The sequence below is a fragment of the Typopeltis vanoorti genome, chromosome 3 (assembly GCF_054136105.1).
Source record: "Typopeltis vanoorti isolate ZY-2024b chromosome 3, IOZ_Tvanoo_1.0, whole genome shotgun sequence".
Lineage (NCBI taxonomy): Eukaryota > Metazoa > Arthropoda > Arachnida > Uropygi > Thelyphonidae > Typopeltis > Typopeltis vanoorti.
The window spans coordinates 57,535,945-57,558,674 of NC_143551.1; the positions used below are offsets into that span (position 1 = coordinate 57,535,945).

Consider the following 22,730-nt stretch of genomic DNA (forward strand, 5'->3'; position numbering starts at 1 on the left):
TTGTGCTTCTAAGGCACTTCTGATTGAATTGACCTGGGTCTCTTTTCTACAATCTTAGCATCAAACACCTGTTTTGCTAACCTTTTCTCACCCATTCTAATTGAAGTGGCTACACCATCTTAAATTAGCTCTGCTTACACATTCTTGAATGCTAATGATGTCAAGTTCCTTTCTAATATCTTCATTTTTTAATATGATTCTGCCATTGATGCCATATTTCACTTCCCAAATTTTTTTCAGAACCACGATATCTGTGGTCTTTGATCAAGTGCTTTAGTTTTAATCCATCTCTTAGATCCATAACTTATAATTGGTTTGAGTACTGTCTTATATGCTGCCTAGTTTAGTGTTTTGGCTAATTTCTCTCATATTCCATATAAATTCATTCTGTTGTCTATTTCCAGATTCATCTTGCCATTTTTACTAAAAACTGTGCCCAAATAACTGAAATATTTTACTTTTATCTGATCCACACACAAAAGGCCACAAGACCTATAGCACATTAGTGTAGACAAGAGGAATAGAAGAAGGAGAAATCTGTTCACATTTTACTTGAACAGCTGAGAATTGAATCCGTGGAGGAGACTGTTCCAAAGGACAGAAGTAGATGGAATGAAAGAGGAGTCAGTGAAGTTGGTTTGGTGAGCTTCAAGATGGACTGTAAAAGGGTGTTTGATTAGCAGTGGCTCTTGTTTTAATGATTTTGGAGGAGAGTGGAGTAATGATAGTGGCCAGTTCAGCAGATCACTGTCCACGAAAATATCTGTAGAAGAGGCACAAGACAAAAACTGAATGGGTGTGAGAGAGGGACTGAAGTAGGAATGAGAGAGAAGGATCATTAATTAGCCTGACTACTCTTTTCTGGATAGAATTGAGGATTTTGGTGCACTGCCCCAATTATAGGAGTAATATTTCATGGCTGAGCAGATTTGGGCTTTCTATAGAGTTAGCAGTTGTGAAGGTGTGAAGTAGTGTCTTGTGTGGTCTGTGCAGTTAGCCGAGTGGCTATGCACTTCACATCCATATGCCTGGGGAAAGCAGTGTCCTGGGTTTGATTCTCGTCACCGACATGAGGAGTTTAAGGATCTTTCTCAGATATAGCCAAGTTAGTCGGTCTTGGACGTGGACAGCAGGATTTTTCTCCCCGTTTTTTCTGGGGGTTTTCCTCCCGCAAACAGGCAAACTGGCCCTGTGAACACACACACACAGATTACAATCAAGAATACTTAAGCCCTAGCCATAGGTCTGATTTGTCAGCTATGCCGGTTCTGAGCCTGGATCAAATTTGGAATTTTATCTGGGCTTAGAACAGGCATTGAGATGGTGCTGTACTTCCCCATTAAAGGGACCTCACAGCCGTTATATCATCATATGCTAAATAAATGTCTTGTGGAAAAAAGTATACAGAGTTTTTTAGCAGCTGCAAAAGCTAAAGTTGAAATGTTGTTGTGCTAGAAAAAGATTGGAGATGCAGGTCAGTCCAAGAAGAGAAATTTGATCGCGTTTGGATATCTCGGTATCACAGAAGGTAAGAGGGAAGGATGTGAGCTCTTTCTTGTGAGAGATCAGACAAGACTGAGTTTTGATGGCATTCAAGTTTAGGTTGTCCTTGCCCCGCTAGGAGATTGGAGTTCAGGTTCCTGGTCGTAGTAGATCTTGAGGATTCTAATACCTCAGCACTACAAGGTTTGCTGAATAAAAAGGAAGAATGGAGTGTACTGTCGTTGGCAAAGCTATGGATAGGATTGGAAGTCTGTGAGAGCAGATCATTTATATACAAGAGGAAGAGAGTCACTGAAAGAACAGAACCCTGGGGTACTCCTGCATTGGTGGGGAAATTTGAAGAGAGGAAACTGTCCACCATGACATATAGTGAGCGACCAGTGAGAAATTTGACAATCAAGTTGAAGAGTGAGGAAGGCAGACCTAGGATGGCAGTTCTTAAGTAGGCTCCTGTGATAAAACCAATCAAATGCCTTTTGAAATGTCGAGGGCAATCGCAGGAGTTTCTCCAAAAATCTCCATGGCCTGAGTCCAGAGATGGGTGATGAAAGCAAGATCAGTTGTAGATTACACGCGGTGGAATCCATACTGCTGATCACTGATTAGTTGGTATGTCTCTAGATGGTTCAAGAATTGGTTGGTGATTACCTTCTCCATAATTTTAGAGAAAAAAAGAAGTGAGAGCAATTGGATGGTAGTTTGTTGGTCAACTTTTATCACCTTTCTTTAGGATGGGCTGGATGTGGACCTGTTTCCATGTTGTAGGGTAGATACCAGTTGAATAGGATAGATTGAAGAGGCAATACAGGATAGGTGTTAGTTCTGGGGCACATTTTTTTAACACAATAGGTGGAATACCATTAGGACCAGATACCTTGTTTGTGTTCAGGTTATTAAGGATTTTTTGGATTTCTTTTTTGTTGGAAGACTATGGGAGACATGAAGGGGGGGGTGGTCATTCTTGTTGGAGTGGAGGAAACTTTTCCCAGGTCATCAGTGCAGGAATTGGAAGAGAAGAGTGATGCCAGTAAGTTGTACTTGTCTTTAGGTGAGGTAACTACAGTATCACGGGTTGTGAGGGTGGTGGAGACCTGGGTGGGTAGAAGTTGCACCCAATATCCTTGGCAAGGGTCCAGAAGGAGCAGCTGCCATTTGAACAGGTGGTGAGTTTGCAGCATTTGGCCTTTTCAAAGTCTGACTTGGACTTGGTGACGATTCTTTTGCAATTGTTGTGAGCTGCAGAGTGGGCAACTGAAGTTTGAGTCTTGAGCCATTCATGGTAAGCAGAGGTTTTTTTTTTTTTTTTTTTTTTTTTTTTTTTTTTTTTTTTTTTTTACAGCATTGGCACACTTTTTTAAGAACTAAAGCTTGGATGGTGGCTGAGAATTTGGAGTAGAATAAGGGATGAAAGTCTTCATTCCATTGGGGATGATTTCTGTTATTTGGTCTGAGGAGGTGTTTGGATACGAAGAACTGAAACAGCAGTCAGACCATGGGAAGGATGAATAGAAGTCACAGAGGTCCTCCCAGAAGGACATGGGACTGTGAACTGGTAGTTGAAGGTTGTTCTGTGACAAAAGAGACTTGTATATGAGGTTTTGGTCTAGTTACCAAGAGGAAAACTGACAACCACAGTATACCTAGAAGGGGAGCTTGTTAGGAAGAGGTTAAGTGTGTTGGCAAATTAGAAGAGGTTGTCAAGTATTCTGGTGGGAAGATTGATGATCTGAGATAGGTCATTGCTGACGGCAAACACCTCAGTATCCCAGACTGCTTGAGTGGTAAAACTGGAGAAGGGAAGTCAATATGAGTTGTGGACAGTGAAGTCCACCAGAAGAATGACCTCACTATTGGAATATTTTGACTGCAAAAAGTCTAGCTGTAGAGAGAGAGAGTCGAAGAGGTCAGTGTGGTTGGTGGAGTTTAGAGAGTGATAGAGGCATCATTGAGGCATATTTTGTTCTAATATCAGCCCCCCCCCCCTGCAGCCACAGTATTTGGTCTCCCTCCCATCACGAACTGGCAAAATACATGGTTGCACGGTTTGATGCTAGCTGATCAGGAAGCCCCTCCAGATATTCATTACTAAGTGGTTCAGTCCCATGTACTAATCAGCAGCCAGTCTACAGAATTGCTTTACTGCTGTACCCTCGAATGAGGGAGGGTCCATGCCCCCCCCCCCCCCACACACACAGTGAGACTGGCATGGCATTGAGGATATCACACACTGTATGTGGAAAGAGTGGGGGGGGGGAACAGAAACCAGAACCCTTGCTCTAGCAACTAAATATGGCTGCTGCCACTTCAGGTGTCTAATAAGTAAGGTGGGAGTATTTCACCTAGTGATGAAAGACATCTACCACCTAGAGGTCTAGTTGGCATTTCCTCCAACTAGGGAAGATGTACTTTTTTGGTAGCAATGCTCACCAGGTTCACCAGAGCCCTGTTTTTGTGGAAACAGGCAATACCGTTTCAAAGTGGGGAGCAACTTGACTTCAAGAGGCTATATATTGCACATTGACATCCCTTTATTAGCCCTAACTTGTTCTGTACACTTTCCATTCAGAATGCAGTTGATGTTCAATGTTTCTGCCTATTTTCATAATTTTGGTCTTTCTATTGCTGATTTTTATGCCAAATTTGTTATAGCTATTATTCAGTTTGGTCAAGGAATATTGGAGACTTGTACTAGATGTGTTTAGGAGTACAACATCATCTGCATAAGGCAAAGAATTAAGTTTGACATGTCCAATTCTAATATCAGGCCTAATGCCACTGTCTTTCATAATGTGATCCGTATAGATGATGAATAAGAGTGGAGATAATCTGTATCCTTGTCTTACCATGATTTTACATCAAACCATCTTCTTGTATTTCCATCAATTCTAATTTCTGACTTACAGCTTAAATATAGACTATGTTTTGATCTGCATAATGTTCCGTTTATCCCATATAATTCTAGTGTTTTGAAAAGCTTTTCCCTTTGCACCTTGTTGTGTGCCTTTTCCAGCTCTACAGAACTTATACAAATCCTTATCATATTTCCATGATTTCTTAACTATTTGTTTAAAGTGAAAATCTGATTAACAACCTCTATTTTGCCTGAACCCAGTTTGTTCTTCTCCAAGTTTCTCTTGTGCAATCTTTCTCAACCTCCTTTCAAGTATGCTTCCATAAATCTTACCTGGGACACTTAATAGAGAAATTCCTCTGTACTTCTCACATTCAGCTTTATTTCCCCTCCCATTTTATAGACAAATTATTAGAGCTCTAGTCCAATCATCTGGTATTTGACCATCTGACTGCAGTCCCTCTGAATTATTTACTGTAGCCACTGCAAAACTTTTATACCTCTGTATTTAAGCATTCTGGTCGAGTATCATCTGCTTCAGATGCCTTTCCAAATTTAAAATTTCTGATGGCTTTTTCTAGCTCCAGTATAGATATTTACTCCTCTTTTATTCTTCTTGAAAATTTTCTAGTATGGTTCTCTTACTGCTTGTTTTACAGACTTTCAAAGTAATTACTCCATACCTCTAGGATATCCTTATCTTCAGTTTTCATGTCACCTTTATCAAATCAAAGATGATTTCAAATCGTCTTAATCAAAGATGATACTCTTTGATTCCATTTACATTACTCTTTCTTCCATTTCTAAGCTTTTTCAATAGCCTCCGGAATTTTGCCACCTTCCTGATATTTTTTTCTATATTCTTACCAGTCTTCCCATGACTTTTGTTTAGCTACTTTTACATGTAGCTTAGCTCTCTTACATTTTTTTTTTTCTCTGTATTATTTTAGGGTATCTGCCAGCTTATTTGCTAGGAACTCTTGATACTTTCTTCTTCTTTTCCAGAACTGCTTCTTTAACTTGTGCCCACCATAGTGTTCTTATTTTTCTATCCTTACATACAACCTTGCAACGTATCTGAATCACTGTCTTTTTCAAATTTTGCTACTGAGACTCCAAGATTTATTGAATAATTGTTGTAATAAATTTGGTATGAAAATCAGCAGTAAACAAGACAAAGATAATGAAAATAGGCAGAAACAGTTGAAGAAAACATGATCTGTATCCCGAATGGTGAACCTATAGAACAAGTAAAACAAATTAATTCCAGCTTTTTAGGCACAATTTTTAGTGAAGATGGTAAATTGAATATGGAAATAGACAACAGAATTAGTAAAGTTAGTATGATAGGAAGTCAGCTGAATAAATTTATATAGCATAAGAAAGAAATCAGTCAGAGCACTAAATTAGCTATACATAAGACAGTGTTCAAATCAGTTTTAACTTATTTATTTGAGAAGGTTATAAATAAAACGCTTGATAAAGACTGGAGATCACAGCTGAGAGTTCTGAGAAAGATCAGGGGAGCGAACATATGGCATCAATGGCAGTATTATATTAAAAATGAGGAGGATATTAGGAAAGAACTTGCCATTGTTAGCATTAAGAAATGTGTTAGCAGAGCTAATCTCTGGTGATACGTTCAATTAAATAGAATGAGAGAGGAAAGATTAGCAAAACAAGTGTTCTTTGCCAGGTTGGCAGGAAAAGGGTCCAGAGGAAGACCAAGATGTAGGTGTATTGATACAGTAGAAATTGCTTTAGAAGACAGAAATATAAGATCTGATAATGTCAGTCTTGACAGATAACAGATTAATTTGGAGAAAAATTGTTGATCAGAAATTAGTAATGATGTAACTCTTTCATGTGGTACTGTTGTAATATCCTGTACACCTTCTAAGGGTATATATTAGGAATTTGATGATGATGATGACATATCAAAAAACCCAAGGGTTTTTCTTGGCCTGATTTGCTAATTTCTGCTCGTACCATACTTTTGTTGTCCTTACCAACTGAGTCACTCTCCTGGGCAATCCTTATATTTTTTGTGCAGCTAATTATTACTATTATTCATCTTGTGCTGCCTCCTAAGCTTGTTATGAGTACTATCCTTGTACTTCCACATATATCCTTTCCTCACAGAAGTCTTCACATGGCTAGCCACAACCCAGGTGATCACTTCATGATCACTCTCACTAACTGGAGAGAAGTGTGAAACTCCACTCACAGTTAAATCCTCTGATGAAATGATCAGATGTAAAACTCTCAATTCTTGCTAGCCCACCTTTACATGCTTGCTACCTTAGATAGTTATCTCTGAAGAACTACAGAAATTCATTTTCCTTATTCACACATAACAATCACCCTTCCCTTGATCACTAACCCAAGTTGCTTATGCGTTTCTTCATCACCACCCTCTGCATTCCTTGGCCTATAGCAACATCCAACTAAATATATCTTCCTATCAACCTCCATGCCTCAAAACCATTGCCACTATTTCCCTCTTTCATATCTACCTTATGTGGACATAATTCTCCTGCTGTCATCAGCCACACTTCCTCTCTCTTCTTGTCCTTTCTATTCTCATGAAAAATTACTGTACCCTTCTATTTTCATTAGGATATCATCTTCATTCAACCATGTTTCACTTATTCTAATGATTTTGGGGCAAATAAATTCAATCAGTGAAACCATTTCATCTCCCTTATTTCTGGTACTCCTGGCATATGTAAATAAGGGAGATGAAATGGTTACATCTTGCTTTTAGGTCTTTAACTAGTCCTACCCAAGGCACTTGTTGATTGTGGTGATTTCCCAACCACACCTGCCCTTGCCCAGTCACCTTTATCACCATTTACTCCATATATCCCCTTGGTCTCAGTTATCCCACTCACATCCAAATCCATTCCTATACTGATCATCCTCATATACACATTCACTACTACTTCCTCTCTCCCTATGTCATGTCTCCTTGTCTACCCGAGCTCACTCATTTCCCTGTTCCTTTTGCATTCCCATCCCCTCTTCATCTCTCACACTACTGTTTCCATTGCCAAGGACTTCAGTCTCTTCCATAGCACTCTCCTGATCTTTTACTTATTCTCTTACTTCTGATCTGTTGCTGGCATCACACATTACACTTTCATCTAGCAACAGTTTCTCCAGTTCACCCACTCCAAAGCCATTCAAATACAATCTGTCACATCTGTATAATTCTGTTCTTCCCTCATATACATGCCATACATTCACAAACTGCACTTCTTTTTTTCTAACTTAGCTCTACCAGCATGTTATTCATGATTTCGACTCTCTGTCTCAACTTATCATTGTTACACCTCAGCAACACACTGACAACCTTTCCCACTATACTATTATCTTTCACTCTCCTCAGTAACCTCCTGATATCTGCCCACGCATTTTCCTTATGTCCACTTAAATCATTTGTTTTCACAACCACTGCTAATTCTGTTGATTGTTTCCTCCTCATACCTAAAGCATGAATTATCTTTCTCGTTCTATCTCCTGGATAGCATGCACACCTTATAGACTCTTTCATTAATCAGTCCTCTAATAATAGAATTTCCATATACTACCATTCTCTTTCTTTCATTCTATTGTTTTCTACTCTTTCATTTGTTTCCAATAAACAGCTAAAATCATTCCACATATTCCTCATTTCATTTTGAATAACTTTCTTCACATCTTGCATTCCAGCAATTTCATTCTCTGTTGCTCTTATAGTCTCACTACCTCTCATTCTGCCACACCTTAATTCCCTTTCCTCATTCATACTTTCTTTAGCTCCCATATCACTTACTTTGGTTTTTCATTCTTGCATTCTTTCACTCACTCACTCTCACTGGCTTTTGTTCTGTTTCTTTCTATCGGTTTCACATTCGTTAACTCATAGTCTAATAAAATATCACACTTTTTACAAATTCATACTATCTGTCTTCTGTTCAGTCTCTCTACAAACACGTCTTTCACATTTCACCATGCATACATGTTGCACTCACGACATTGAACCATTTTCAAAAATTAATGGTATTTGATTTTTGAGCTGTTCACAGAGATGGCCTCATGCATACTACCATTGTGTTTTGTTCAAGGCAATAATCACACAGACATACTAAGTTATCAAAAATAAACAATAGTATAATAAAACACAAGCAATATCATCAGCTATTTTATGAAATAGCATTATCTTTTCCAGAGTTATTTGCAGATATTAAGCATGTGGCCACCATCTAGCAGCCACTTGGATTAGCATTTGATTTGCTTAGGTTCTAGATTTTCATACCATGTGCTTCATAATGGAAATGTGATGGGTAATGCTGTTTCTGTATTATGAGTATTCGTCTCTTGTATTTCTGGGATGTTTTTCATCTGTTACATAGAAAATATGATTGAAAATTTTTTTTGGTCTTGGCAGACTTGATGTAGCTTTGGAGGGGGTGGGAAGAGAGTATACAGCATAACAGAAATGATCTCCTGTTCTGAAATAAAAAAAAAAGCTTTGTGGGTTAATTCAGTTAAATGCCATCATACCTTTCATGGCACCTTATCTTATAAATGACATTGTTCTCGTGTCAGCAGATTTCTTTTTTTTTGGTGGGAAGGGATTTATTTTTTTGCTGAGGTATTTAAGAGAGAGCAAGCATACAAACTAAAGGTACCACCCTCACTCATTCATATATAATTTGTGTGTGTGTGTGTGTGTACAAAACATACAAAAATAAAAAAAAACATAATTTTATATATATATATATATATATATATATATATAATTTTTTTTAATAATCACTGATGGTTTGACACACACACACACACATGCACACACACACAGCTGCAAAAATTGCAAGAAATGCAGTTGTAGCCAAAAATAATGTGTTTCAAAACTTCAAGTACAGTATAGTACTTGAAGTTTTGAAAATTCTTCTATCATTTACAAGCATTACTACTCAAATAATAACAATGTACCTTTATTTCATTAAAGTTAATTACTGTGGTTATCATGTTAAGTTATTATTTATAGTTATGCCATGGGTACCTTTAGAGATAAGCATTACTACTTTATAATTTGTATAGCAACCCAGCCGCTCTCAGGACACCAAGATGACCAAAGATTACCTCACAGAATTTCTGGACAGAATTTTTCAGCAAACAACAGCCATACTGTGAACAGGACTGCAATTGGTAAGTCATTAAAGATAGGGAGGGATCTTTTTTTTTCTCTTACCTCTTTGCAGAGCAGCTAATTCAATACTAATATTAAATTCTGATTAAAAAAAAAAAATTCCAGATCATTGCATAGTCTATATAAATATGCTGTTTTTTTTTTTTTTTTTTTTTTTTTTTTTGGCCACACATGTGAAATGCAGAAGAGGCTGTAACAAACAAATGCTATGTGTGTGGATAAGGTCTGGAGTAGAGTAATCTATTAACTATTGAAAATTGTAGCCCTTTGGAAATATTTCATAAGGAAGGCTGTTTCACAGAATTGAGGCAGAAGAAATGAAAGATAACTGGGAGCAGCAGGTTCAGTGAGTATTCAGTTCCACTGTAAAGGGATGTTGAGCAGCTGTTGCTTTAGTTCCTGTACATCTGGCAGAAATGGGAGGCATAATGGATGCAATTCTGCTGAACAGTGGCAATGAAAATATCTGTAGAAGAGATACAATGCAGAAACTGATCTTTTATGGGAAGGTGGCCGAAGAGGGTTTGTAAGAAAAGTATTATTAATCAACCAAACTGCCCTATTCTGAACAGCATCGTGAATTTTTAGGGAGGTCTGAAGTGCACCACCCCAAATATGAGAGCATCATTTCAATGTTGGTTGGATTTGGGATTTATACAGAGTAAGTAACTGTTTAGAAGAGAGGTACTCTCTTAAGCAGAAAAGTATGCCAAGTTTTTTGGAAGCTGATGATGCTATAGAAGTGATATGATTGTGTCAGGAAAGGTTTAGAGTAAAAGTCAGTCCAAGAAGGAAGATTTGGTGTTGAACTAGAATGCTCAACTGTTATGCTGAGCATTATCTAAAGTAAGTGAAGAGCTGAGATCTTTTTTTACAAACAAAACTGTTTTAGAAGCTTTGAAGTGACTGTATTGCTTTCACCTCAATCAAGGATACTGTAGAAATCGATCTTGAAGCTTGAGATGTTTGAGCCACAAGGCTTGTTGTATGAATAGATGAATAGAGTGTGCTATCATCAGTAAACTGTGAAGAGAATTTGCAGTCAATGAGAGCAGGTGATTTCTATAAATCAAGAATAGGGTGGGTGAAATGACAGAGCAGTGAGGGACACCAGCAATGACAGCAACGTTTGAGAAGTGAATACCATCCACCATTACATGTAGGGATTGATCTGAGAGAAAATTGGCAATCCGTTTACATTAAAACGAAGGCAGTCCAAATGATGTAACTTGCTGAGAAGCCTTCGATGCCAGACCCTATCAAAAGCCTTAGAGATGTCAAGAGCAATTGCACAGGTTTCTCAAAACCTTTCCATGGAATGGGTCCAAAGGTGCATGATGTAGGCTAGGAGATTTCCTGTGGATTTAGATTGGCAAAATCAATACTGGTAGTTACTAATTAGATAGCAGTTCTCAAAGTGATGAAGACGTTGACTGTTGATAACCTTCTCCGTTACTTTAGAAAAACTAATATGAGAACAATAGATGAACAGTTTGATGGTTAACATTATCTTTTATGGGAACTGGTTGTATGTGGGCTTTCTTCTGTGCTGTAGGGTGGATACCAGCAGAGTACAGTTTATGAACAGATGACAAAGAATGAAGTGATAATTAAGGAAAACATGTCTTGAGCACAATGGGTGGGATTCCATCAGGTCTTGACTGCCTTCGTGGTATCCAGATTAGTCAAGGTTCTTCTGATGTCTTTCTGGCATAAGATCACATGAGATGCAATGTTCTAGGCACAGTAAAAGAGTGATTTGCCATGGTCATCAATGTAGGAGTTGGAAGAGAAGAATGAAGCCAAGACAATAGCCTTGTTGTCAGGTGATGTTACAATGCTACTGTTAGGGTTAGATAGAAAAGGTAGTACAGATGGACAAAAGTTGTGCCCAACAGCTTTGGCACAGGACCAGATGATACGACTGCCAGTGATACAAGCAGCAAGTTTTCTACATTTATCCTTGTTGAATTTAGACTTTGCCCTTTTAGTAGTTTTTTTTACAAGTGAAGGAATAAAGGAAGTTAGTGTTTTGGTCTCAAGCTACTTGTGAAAGGCTGTTTTCTTTTCTTGGAGAATCATGGTTTAGATATGGGTTGGGAAACTTGAACAGAGTGAGGAATGAAAGTTTCCATTATAATATGGATTATTTCTATAATAAAATCACAACAGGTATTTTGATCTGAAGAATGAAAACAGTAGTCTGACCATAGAAAAAAGAAGTAGTAAAACTCATGTAAGTCCTCTCACTTGACGTTGTAATGCCAAAGCACACGAGGTTGTGAATGGCTGAAGGAAGAACGTTCCACCAGAGATGAAAGTTGGATGAGATTGTGGTCAGAATTACCAAGAGGAACAGTCACTTGAACAGAGTATCTGGAAGGAGAACTAGTTAAGAAGTTGGGTGACTGAAGAGGATTGTCAGGAATTCTGGTAAGAAGATGAATGATCTGTTTTAAGATCATTCAAAAATCTCTGCCTCTATTCCATCTTGGTCCTTGAAATTTGAAAAAAATTTATATGTAAAAAGAACACTATGAAAGTGGATCAGGAATCAGAACAAAATAATTATGCAAATTTTTAAGCTAAATGAAAAAAGAAAAACCTGTCTATTACGTCTTGTGAATCAACATCAATTTAAAATATTTGATGAAGAAATATAAGTTGATGAAGATTACATTTATAAAGGAAGAAATATTAAAACCTAATAATTATTTCTTGGTCATTCCTCCCAAGGACTTCTTCCAGCTCCACTATTGCATGCAAACATGCATTTATACTTAGGTAACTAAGCATTTCTAGTTTTCAGTATTTCAAACTTGCATAATTATTTGGTTCTGATTCCTGATCCACTTTCATAGTGTTCTTTTTACATATAAATTTTTTTGTAGATGTAGCTGTGATGTAGCTATGAATGGTAGTGCTGCTACATTTATTGAAAGATAACTGTGCATTATTCATTCTGTACACATAGACACAGTTGAAAAATGTTTAATTAAGATAGATTAACTACAGATATTTCAATTCACATATTTTGGATCATTATCAGTTGGAAATTTAAAAAATTAAACAACAATGAAATTGTATGAAGAAGGTAAAAGGTCAATTGAAGTGTGTGTGTGATTTAGAAAAAAAAAAAAATATAAAGCATACATGTAATAAAAATGTACATAATTAAGCGGTATAGTTCTTAATAATAATTTCCCAGATTTTTGTCGCAGAGAGTCTGTTGTTAAGGTTGAGATTTGGGTGATGCTGAAGTACTTCAGAACTTTCTTTAAACAGATGCTCGTATTTATAGGAACAGCTATGTAGTAATTTGGTGTAATGCCAAGGGATCTTATGGCTAGTATTACCGTCTCTTTAAAGAAAGACTTACTGGTTTCTAATTCTCCACTTTATGTGATGACCTACTTAATTGGAATAACCCTGCAAACTTCCAATCAAAAGGAACTGTTCCTAATTTCATTCACTCACTGAAGATGGTCAAAAGTGATTTATCTCCAACATGTATCTGTTTTTAACCAATTATATTTCCTCCTCTGTTATGTCATATGATAAATCCTATCCTATCAAGCTGTAATTGTTCTTCTGTGACTTTCAATAAATGCATATGTTATTCACATATATAGTTTGCCCACCGTTTGTAGATCTCTCCTTGGCATTTTGCCAAGAATAGCCGATTCATGCTGAAGGGGAGAAAGAAATGATGTATGATTTGGTCGCCAACATGCGAAATCACATGCTTTCTTGTCTGTCGCTGTACTGTACTAGCTTGATTTTTGTTGTCGCTTTTTTGCATTATTTTTTTATTATTAATTTGTATGATGGATCCAGTACAGTCAACAAGTTCTGTTGTCAAACATTTCAGTAGCTCTTGCAAAAGAATATTGAATAATGTGCTGACATTCTGTGAAAAACAATCGTCTCCTCGTTCCCCTTTCTCAAATTATAAAACGTGCAAGTGCAATTGTGGGTGTATCAGGGTCGACTGTTAAAAGAATCGTAGGGAATCAAAAGGTGAAGGTAAACCAAAATTTAAATCTCCTAAAAAAAGCGCCAGAGTAAAGAAAACCATCGAAACCGTAGCTTTGAATGATTTTGATGTAGACGCTATAAGAAGAACTATTCATGAATTTTATGTGGTTGAGAAAAGAGTGCCAACTGTTCCGAAATTGATTCCTGTGCTTAAAGAAAAAATTCATTTTCCTTGGAAAAGAGAAACTTTAAGGAAAATACTTCATGAAATCAGATTTTGTTTTAAAAAGTCCCAGAATAAAAGGAAACTTATCATGGAGCGAAGTGACATTGTTTTATCTAGAACGCAGTATTGAGAGCAACAATAAGACGTTTCAGGGAGTAGAAAAACCCGATTGTATATCTAGATGAAACTTGGATTGATAGTAATTTAACTTATGGAAAATGTTGGCAGTCTAAAGAAGAATGTGGAGTGCTACAAACTGGAAATGCCTCGCGGCGCATAATAATTTTGTGTGCGGGTGGAGAAATGGGTTTTTTACTGAATTCAAACTTACTATACAAAGCCAATTCAACTACTGGAGATTACCATGGGCAAAAGAATTAAGTAGTAGTGGAGAAGATGAGATGTATTTAGTGAAATAGAGTAGTGTTTCCTCCCATGATGAGTCCTTGGACTCCCTGGAGGTGTCACATAATAATAATAATAATTCTCTTAACATACCATCAAAGTTAGCTTTTTTTTTTTTTTTTTTTTTTTTTTTGTAATTCCACTCTTGTTGCTTTCTAATTACCATTTCCTTCTCTAATCTTAATTCCAAAGAGGTTCCAAGTAATTAATATGTTCAATTACTAATTTCTTTGAATAACTATCATGAAGTTCCTCTAAAAATTTATTACTGATGTTATCAGCTCCTTTATTCTTTAAGTAACTAACACATAATATCACTGCTTATTTCACTATGGCAATATACTTCCATCCTTAGCTGTGCAGATCCCTGTGTCTAAGTTCCCCTCCCAAATAGGAATTCAGTGTGTCACCAATCCAATTCACCGATAAGCAATAACATGTCTCCTTCTCTTTTACCTATTCATTCCCTTCTGATGACATAATTGCCTTATTCACATGTTACCATGAATGTTATTGTTAAGTCAAGACTCAGAAATCACCACAATATTAATTTTTCTGGTTAATAATTTAAACTGCATTTGCTTATCTTTACACATTTGTATATAAGAACATTATACCATTCGAAGCACTTTTTAAAGTTGTATATTGTTTTTATGTCTTATTGTTTCTCCTACAGTTAATGCAAACTCCCTTCTCATTATTACTTGAAATACCCTTTATTATCTATATGTAGCCAGTTGCCATAAATATCCTTAGGTGTCATTTCTAAGTCTTTTAAAAACATTATGGATTTTATGGCCTTATTCTAATAGATGAATCCACTAGCAGTGGATACCATTGCCACCAAACCATTTCAGATTTTTAACAAACTATTCAAATAAATTAATAAATGTACAATACCAACTTAAATATTCAGTTAGCTGCTATTAGTTATTACTCTGACTGTGGACTCCTCATTATCAAATTTTGGCATTAATAAAATTTACCTTGTTAGTTGTTGACTTAGCAGTTAATATTAGTGCTGAAAATCCTCCTGTAATCTTTTACATTACCAAAATTTTGGATTTGTTTCCACTAACATGAGTACCTCAGAAATTTTGCCATTTTTTTCTTCATATAAGTTTATTTAGATTGTTTACTCTAACTTTAGTCAGACATACTTAGGTTACATTCTTATGGACTATTCTACATAAAATATACCTTAATTCTCTTACTATAGAATTTACATAGATTTTAATGCTAGTACTTTTTAAATCAGAACTTGTGTTATATAATCAAGCTAGGGATCCTGATTATTCAAATCCTCGTACACATTGAATTCATCAGTACAGAACACTTATCTGCTACCAAATCACTTACTGAATCTGTCGGTTCTCTAGATGACTTGCTCACTGTTTCTCTTCCTCCCCCCCCCCAAAGCAGTTTTCTGCAATGAAACAATTCTCACATTTAAATGATATTCTATTAACTAATCCTAGATAACTTTCAGCAACTTTCCTCAAAAGTTTATTCTTAATACATTGTACTATTGCAGATTTATTGTTTACTATGTGTAATATTTATTTAAATGCATATTATTTAAATTGTGAAGCATATCATCATGCTTAATTAATATAATTAACGGCTATTTTAGCCTGTTTTTGTTTAGGAGTGTCCCTTGTATTTAATACATTGGCTAACATAACTCAAAAGGGGTATGTATATATTTTAGGGCATTATGGGCGAGTGTAGAAGGCAATTATGGCAGAATAAAAAATGTGGAAAAATTATGTACATACCTTGACTTTGGTTTAAAGATGCCTTCTAAATCCAAGCTCTTGTTGAAAGGGGGGGGGTGAAGAGAGGGAAAGAACATGGGGATGTACTTGAGACACGGGAAATAAGTTTGGGAAAACCCGGGTTACTATTAATAATATATATATAAATATATATATATATATTATTTTGTTGTGGTGAGAGGGGGGGAGGAAAGAAGGGGAAGGGTATCCTTATGTGGAAACTGGGGCAAGGGTTTACGGGGTGTGGACCGTTTCGGTCATCGTCGGAACTTTGTGGGAATGACTGTAGGGCTATGTCAAGGCTGTAAGATGTATCTGCCAAATTTGGGCATTTGTTGTCACAAAATGGCTGGAAACGTGGCTTAATTTGTAAGTTTTGGAACGTCCAACATTCGGAAATTAGGTAGGGGCGGTGGACGTTGATAGAATTACCATCGCATTTTATGGCAATAGTTACGGATATTCTAAGCATCGTTTCGTTTTCTTGTTTGTCAATGATTATGGCTTTGTCAATTTGGGGAATGTGTTTTAGTTCAAGGGCGTGAGCTGCAATTTCAGTCGTCCCTGTATTCTGTGGTTTGATTTTCTTTTTGATGTTGCGATGTTTCTTCGTGTTCAGATATTCTGGAATGGGAATATTGCAATCCCTGAAGTGCTCTTGTAGTCTAGTCCATAACGACCTAATTGTAGAGCCCGTGTAGGTGACGTCACAGTCTTTTTGACAGGGAAATTTGTAGACTACGTTGTGGTGTTTGAATAATTCTTTATGAGTGAGAGATTTAGTAGGTTTTAGGAGAGTTCCTAATTTATGGTTTGTGGTGAATACTAGCTTATAGTCCATGTTTTTGAAAATGTATTTGTAAGCCTTGTATGTGTTTTGAATGTATGGCAATTTGATGACCATACGTGTCGGGAAGTCTGCTTTTGTTGTATTATTGTTAAGACGGCATTTTGCCGTAAAGTTCGCGTAATTTATTAGATGCGTGGGGTAGTTGCAATTTTTGAAAACCTGTGTTAAATATTTGAGTTCAGTGTTAAGAAAATTGCTGTTGGTGGAGAATTTGTAAGCATTGATAAATTGTGATAGGATGACAGATTTTTTAACGGAATATGGGTGGTATGAATTGAAATGGAGGTAGTTTCGGACATGTGTGGGCTTGTGAAATATCTTCGTGGCAATTCTGTTATGGCTTCTGATTAATGTAAGATTTAAGAAATTGATGGATTTGTTCTGTTCTGTTTCCATGGTGAATTGTAGTCTGTTGCTAAAATCGTTGAGGGATGTTTGTAAGGCGGAGATGTGTGAGGGTTTGCCAATGCATAGAATATCGTCTACGTATCTGCCATAGAAGGTGATGCGGGGGGTGGGGGGGGTGGAGTAGAAGTGATTCAATGTGCGCCAGGAATAACTCTGCTATTTAGATGCCTTCTAACTCCTTGGATTTAGAAGGCATCTTTAAACCAAAGTCAAGGTATGTACATAATTTTCCACATTTTTTATTCTGCCATAATTGCCTTCTACACTCGCCCGTAATGCCCTAAAATATATACATACCCCTTTTGAGTTATGTTAGCCAATGTATTAAATACAAGGGACACTCCTAAACAAAAACAGGCTAAAATAGCCGTTAATTATATTAATAGTGTTTTAGAGGAGTAGCATGGGAATTTCCCAGAAATTATACTTAATATCATCATGCATTTCATTTAAATTGTGAAGCATATCATTATGCATATGCATTAAATGCATATCATTTAAATTATTAAATGCATATCATTTAAATTATTAAATGCATATCATTTAAATCATTTAAAGTGTGAAGAAAGCAACTTCGTTGCTTTCTTCACACTTTTCATGGTCAACATAACCTTACATTAGAGCTTGTGGTCATACTTTGTTTTGTTGTCAAATTTTTTTCACTTGTAAATTAAATTAAAGATGACAAATGATTATATTCTTGTTTTAATCCTTTATCTCAGTATTACACGATAACCACAGTAATTAACTTTAATGAAAGTACAGTGAAAGTAGTTATGCCATAGGTACCTTTAAAGCATAACCTTTATCCAAGTGTAAGCCTTTTCACCACTTGTATATGGGAAAATATGACTTGTGCATTACTTCAACCTTGGTATCTCTTCTGGGACTGACTCGCACTGATGAGACTTCAATAAAGTTTTTTTTTTTTTTTTAAAAAAAAAGGCCACTATCCAGTCTGGATAGTGGCCCTTCCCATAATGCATAGCATTACACATACCTGAAAGGATGTGTGCTTTGTATTATGGGATACTAAGGCAGTTATTCAGAAGTCTTTAGCTTCTATATGCAAGTAGCCTAGCTGTGAAGATAATTCATGTGTATACTTTGTTTACTTATGCTTGGTTAAAGGATTAAACAAGAATATAATTTCTTGCCATCTTTAATGTAATAACCTTGCATGTTGTGATAATCACAGACACACAATCAAACCTTCTTACCTAAATTCTGTTTCTTTGGAGTTACTTGCATTTTTCAGGTTTTCTATGTATATATATATATATATATATATATATATATATATATATACACACAGGGTGTCCCAAAATTCACGCAAGAAGTAATTTTGATAGAAAACACAGGTTTTTAATTAAAAATTGTAATTTCTTATTGATTCATAAAGTATACAGTATAGGGTTATGCATGGAATAGCATATCGGGCAAATGGCCTCCACGGCTTTGCTGGCACACATGTACTCTTTTGTCGAAATTTTCCATGACCGTTTTGCATAAATGTGGCTGAATTTCATTGATACAGCACTCAATTTCCTTCTTCAAGGCATGGGTGGTCGTGGGCTTGTTGGCATAAACCTTAGACTTCAAAAAACCCCAAAGAAAAAAGTCCAACGCCGTTAAGTCACATGATCTGGGCGGCCAATTCTGATCACCAAAACGGGAAATTACACGACCAGGAAATGACTCATGCAGTAATTGAATTGTTTCTCAGGCTGTATGGCATGTGGCACTGTCTTGTTGAAACCACATGTCGTCCACATCCATATCTTGCAATTTAGGCACAAAAAAACTGGATTATCATGTCGCAATAGCAAGCACCTTATTGTTATTGCCTTAACAGCTGCATTTTTGAAGAAGAATGGACCGATGATGCCTCCACCCCAAAATCCACACCAAACAGTGACACGTTGTGGATGCATTTGTTTCTCAACAATCACTTGTGGATTTTCTGAACCCCAAATTCGACAATTTTGTCAATTAATGAAGCCATCAAGATGAAAATGAGCCTCATCGTTGAAGATGATTTTGTTCGAAAAATAAGCATCCACTTGTTGTTCCATAATCCATTCAACAAACTCTCTTCACTGTGTATGTGGTCAGTAGGCTTCAGTTCTTGAGTCAATTGAACTTTGTAAGCATAAAGATGCAAATCTTTCGTGAGAATACGCTGTAGAGAGCTTCTCGCAATGCCCAATTCAAGACCACGGTGCCGAATTGATGTTCCTGGACTCTCAGCAACACTCTCACAAACTGCTTCGATGTTTTCTGTTGAACGACTTGTTGAAGGATGGCCAGGGTGTATAAGATCACTAATTGATCCAGTTTCCTTGAATTTTTTAATTAATCTTTTCACAATTGATGAAGTTAAATCACTATTCCGACCATATTTTGTACGAAAATTGCGAACTGCAGCTGCCAAACTTTCATTATTTTTAAAATATTGTTCAACAATGAAAATGCATTGTTCTTTTGTGTAGCGCTCCATTTTTAATAACCCTGAACTGTCAGCTGTCATGCTGTCTTTTTTTTCTCGTTGGCAACACTTTACCACACAAATGGCACTAAATTTAAATCTTGCGTGAATTTTGGGACACCCTGTGTGTGTATGTGTATATATATATATATATATATATATATATATATAACAAGGTAAATATAAATTTTTAAAACATTACATATTCTAACCCTAATATACTATGTTTCAAACTTTGAGTTAATTTAGAGTAAGTTTAACTTTGAAGTTAAAGTTACTGAGTTAATTCTTCTTTATGCGTAATTCTACCAGGTAGGACAATTTTGCCTTGCTAATTTTTACCTTGTACCAAATAGCCTCAAAGATACTGCATGTTACCACTATTGGAGATTTTTTATTCTGATTGGAGGATCAACATGATGATTTAAGTCTCCTACAATCATTTGCAAAATTCCCCCACCCTTCTTATCTTGTCTCTCCTCACTGAATATGCTGAACCAGTCACATTCCATTCCTGTAACAATATTCCCCTCTGTCAGTCTGTTTTCACTAATACCAATAATTTTTGGTCTCATTACAACTACCTATGCCAAGAACTCTTCACCCTTATTCCTGATGCTTCTTGCATTAGTGTATATGGATGAAAGATAATCACTAGGCTGATCAGCATTTAGGTCACTTTTGAAACATGTCCAGTTCAGACAGGTATCTGGAGTTGATCCTCAGTCAATTCTATTCCTATTTCTCAGTATTATTTCTTAACAAAACTAGTCCTGCATTTCCTCCAATCATCTCCATATAATCGTTTCATCCATTTGTTCTACTTGAGTTATATGGAGGGAGGGACAATATTCAGACTATTTTTGACTTGATTAAGATAATCAAGGTCAACTATACATTACAGTTTTTTCAAAAAGGCCCCACAGGTTCCAAAAATTGGCATAATTCATTCGCATAATAGGCATAATTCACACACTAAAATGAGTAATCTATTTTAAAAGATGAAGACAAGTAAAAAAGAACTTTAATCTCTTAACAGATATTCTAAGAACAATATTCAGAAGATGCTATTTTCTGATACTTCCCTACCAAAATGCTAACATTCAGTACAGACTTGGTTTTTTCCATCCTGTACATTGGAAATTTCTCCATGAGGATTGCTGCCTTACTAGAGTTATCTGAGTAGCTTATAAGCTTCAAACTATCTATAATCCCATTAGATCTCCAAAAGACAGCAACCTTTGCTGTTTGCTCACTGTGACACTTTGTGCTCTGAAGATGCTAGTTATAAAAACCAGTGAAATATCAACAGCTAAGTAAATAAATATATTATTTATTTTCTTATTATTGTTTTGTGTTGCAAATTAAAACTACCATATATATATATATGTAAATAAGTTTTTTTACCTTGGGAATAATGTATATTAGAGTTACCAAGTAATTTTATAAAACTTGGTTATTTTACTCCTAATCCCAAGTAAGCAAGCAGTTAAGTTTGTGCCTGAAACATAGTTCAAGTCTAAAGGTGGTGCAACACCAGGGCAACTCATTGTGAAGGTGGGTAAAGCTCTGATCACTATTCTTAGTATTTTCCATAATGTAAAGCACATCTCACTAAGAGATGTATACTGCAATACATTATGAGTGGGGTCACTACCCAGACTGGTTTCAACCTTTTTTGAGGTCTCCTTAGTGAGTAGCTAGACCCTAAATACCAAGGTTTTAGTAATACAGAGCCTTATGAACTTGACCTATGCAAATTGCTAAAAGGTAAAGCACTACCTTTAGACTTGAGCTACGTTTCGGGTGCAAACTTAACTGTTTGCTTACTTGGGATTAGGAGTAAAATAACTAAGTTTATAAAATTACTTGGTAACCCTAACATATATACATAAATTCAGCAATAATTCCTATAAGCATCCAGAACCGGTCACCGATATAAGACGGATGACCTGAAGCATTATCTAGAATCAATAAAATTTTAAATTCTACATTTTCTTTCACACAATAGCTTTCCATTTCATTTGCATAACAGTTGATTAAGGCGTCTGCAAACAGTTTTTGAGTCATCCACGAATTCTTATATCTCCGCTAATGAACTGGAAGAGTATGCTTCCTAATGTTTTGGAAGGCTCGTGGATTTTTACTGTGCCATATCACAAATGGTTTCAGTTTATATCCAGCCACATTATCCCTCTAACAGAATCGTAACACGGTCTTTGAGTTTTGAAACCAGGCATAGATTTTAGTTTTTTGTGGATGAATTGTCTGCTCAGGCATTTTTTTCCAAAACAAGGGGGTCTCATCCATATTAAATATTTGCTGTGCAAATAATTTTCCTCTGTAATAATTTTATCCAATTTCTCCACCAAACTCCTTGGCAGCCTGTTCATTGGAACTTTCAGATTCACCATACATTTTCACATTATGCAGTACAAAACACTACTTGAATCTCATGAACCAACTGGAAGAAGCGTTGACTTCATAGCCATAATCAGGACCTGCTTTCTCCTTCAGTATGTTGAAGAGGCTTAGTGGTTATGGTCATAGTGCTAGGAGGTATGCGCTTTTGGTTCAGGTCCTCTATGCATGATGGAAGTAGCTTTTCCAATCACTGATAAGACCTTGTCGTTGTTTCTTCACTATCATTGAACTTTCAACTTAGTTTCAAGATCAATTGCTTGCCTCTTTTTTCTGTGATTCTTCACTAGGTTTTTTAATTAGGCATGTAGGAGCCATATTGCACAAAATATCATGAATATAAACGATAAATACACAAATAACATATTTTTCAAACACAAAATCAACAGAGGAACTGTTGAAGCCAAGTGCCAACTGCCAAGGGAGGTTGCTGCTGAATGCACTGTTGCCACTGCATTGTTGCTAAATAAAAACCTTTTTACTTTATGCTCACTTGCATCTTTTTCTAAAATACAGTCAAAGGTGGTTAACCCTATGCCTCCCGGTGTGTCCTATGTCTGTAGATATGTGTGTGTGTTCACGGGGCTGGTTTGCCTGTTCTGGGGAAAGAAAAACCTGAGTTTCT

At 36.3% G+C, this 22,730-nt stretch overlaps 1 protein-coding gene across 5 annotated transcripts in view; it reads left to right on the forward strand.

Moving 5' to 3' along the window:
• LOC150108172 (uncharacterized) overlaps positions 1-22,730 on the forward strand; it is a 318,721-nt gene that overhangs the window by 254,458 nt on the left and 41,533 nt on the right. For all 5 annotated transcript variants that reach the window (XM_090390632.1, XM_090390634.1, XM_090390631.1 and 2 more), the window contains one exon: positions 9,443-9,550. In XM_090390632.1, coding sequence (XP_090246758.1) covers positions 9,443-9,550 — 108 coding nt within the window. The remainder of the gene's footprint in view (positions 1-9,442; positions 9,551-22,730) is intronic.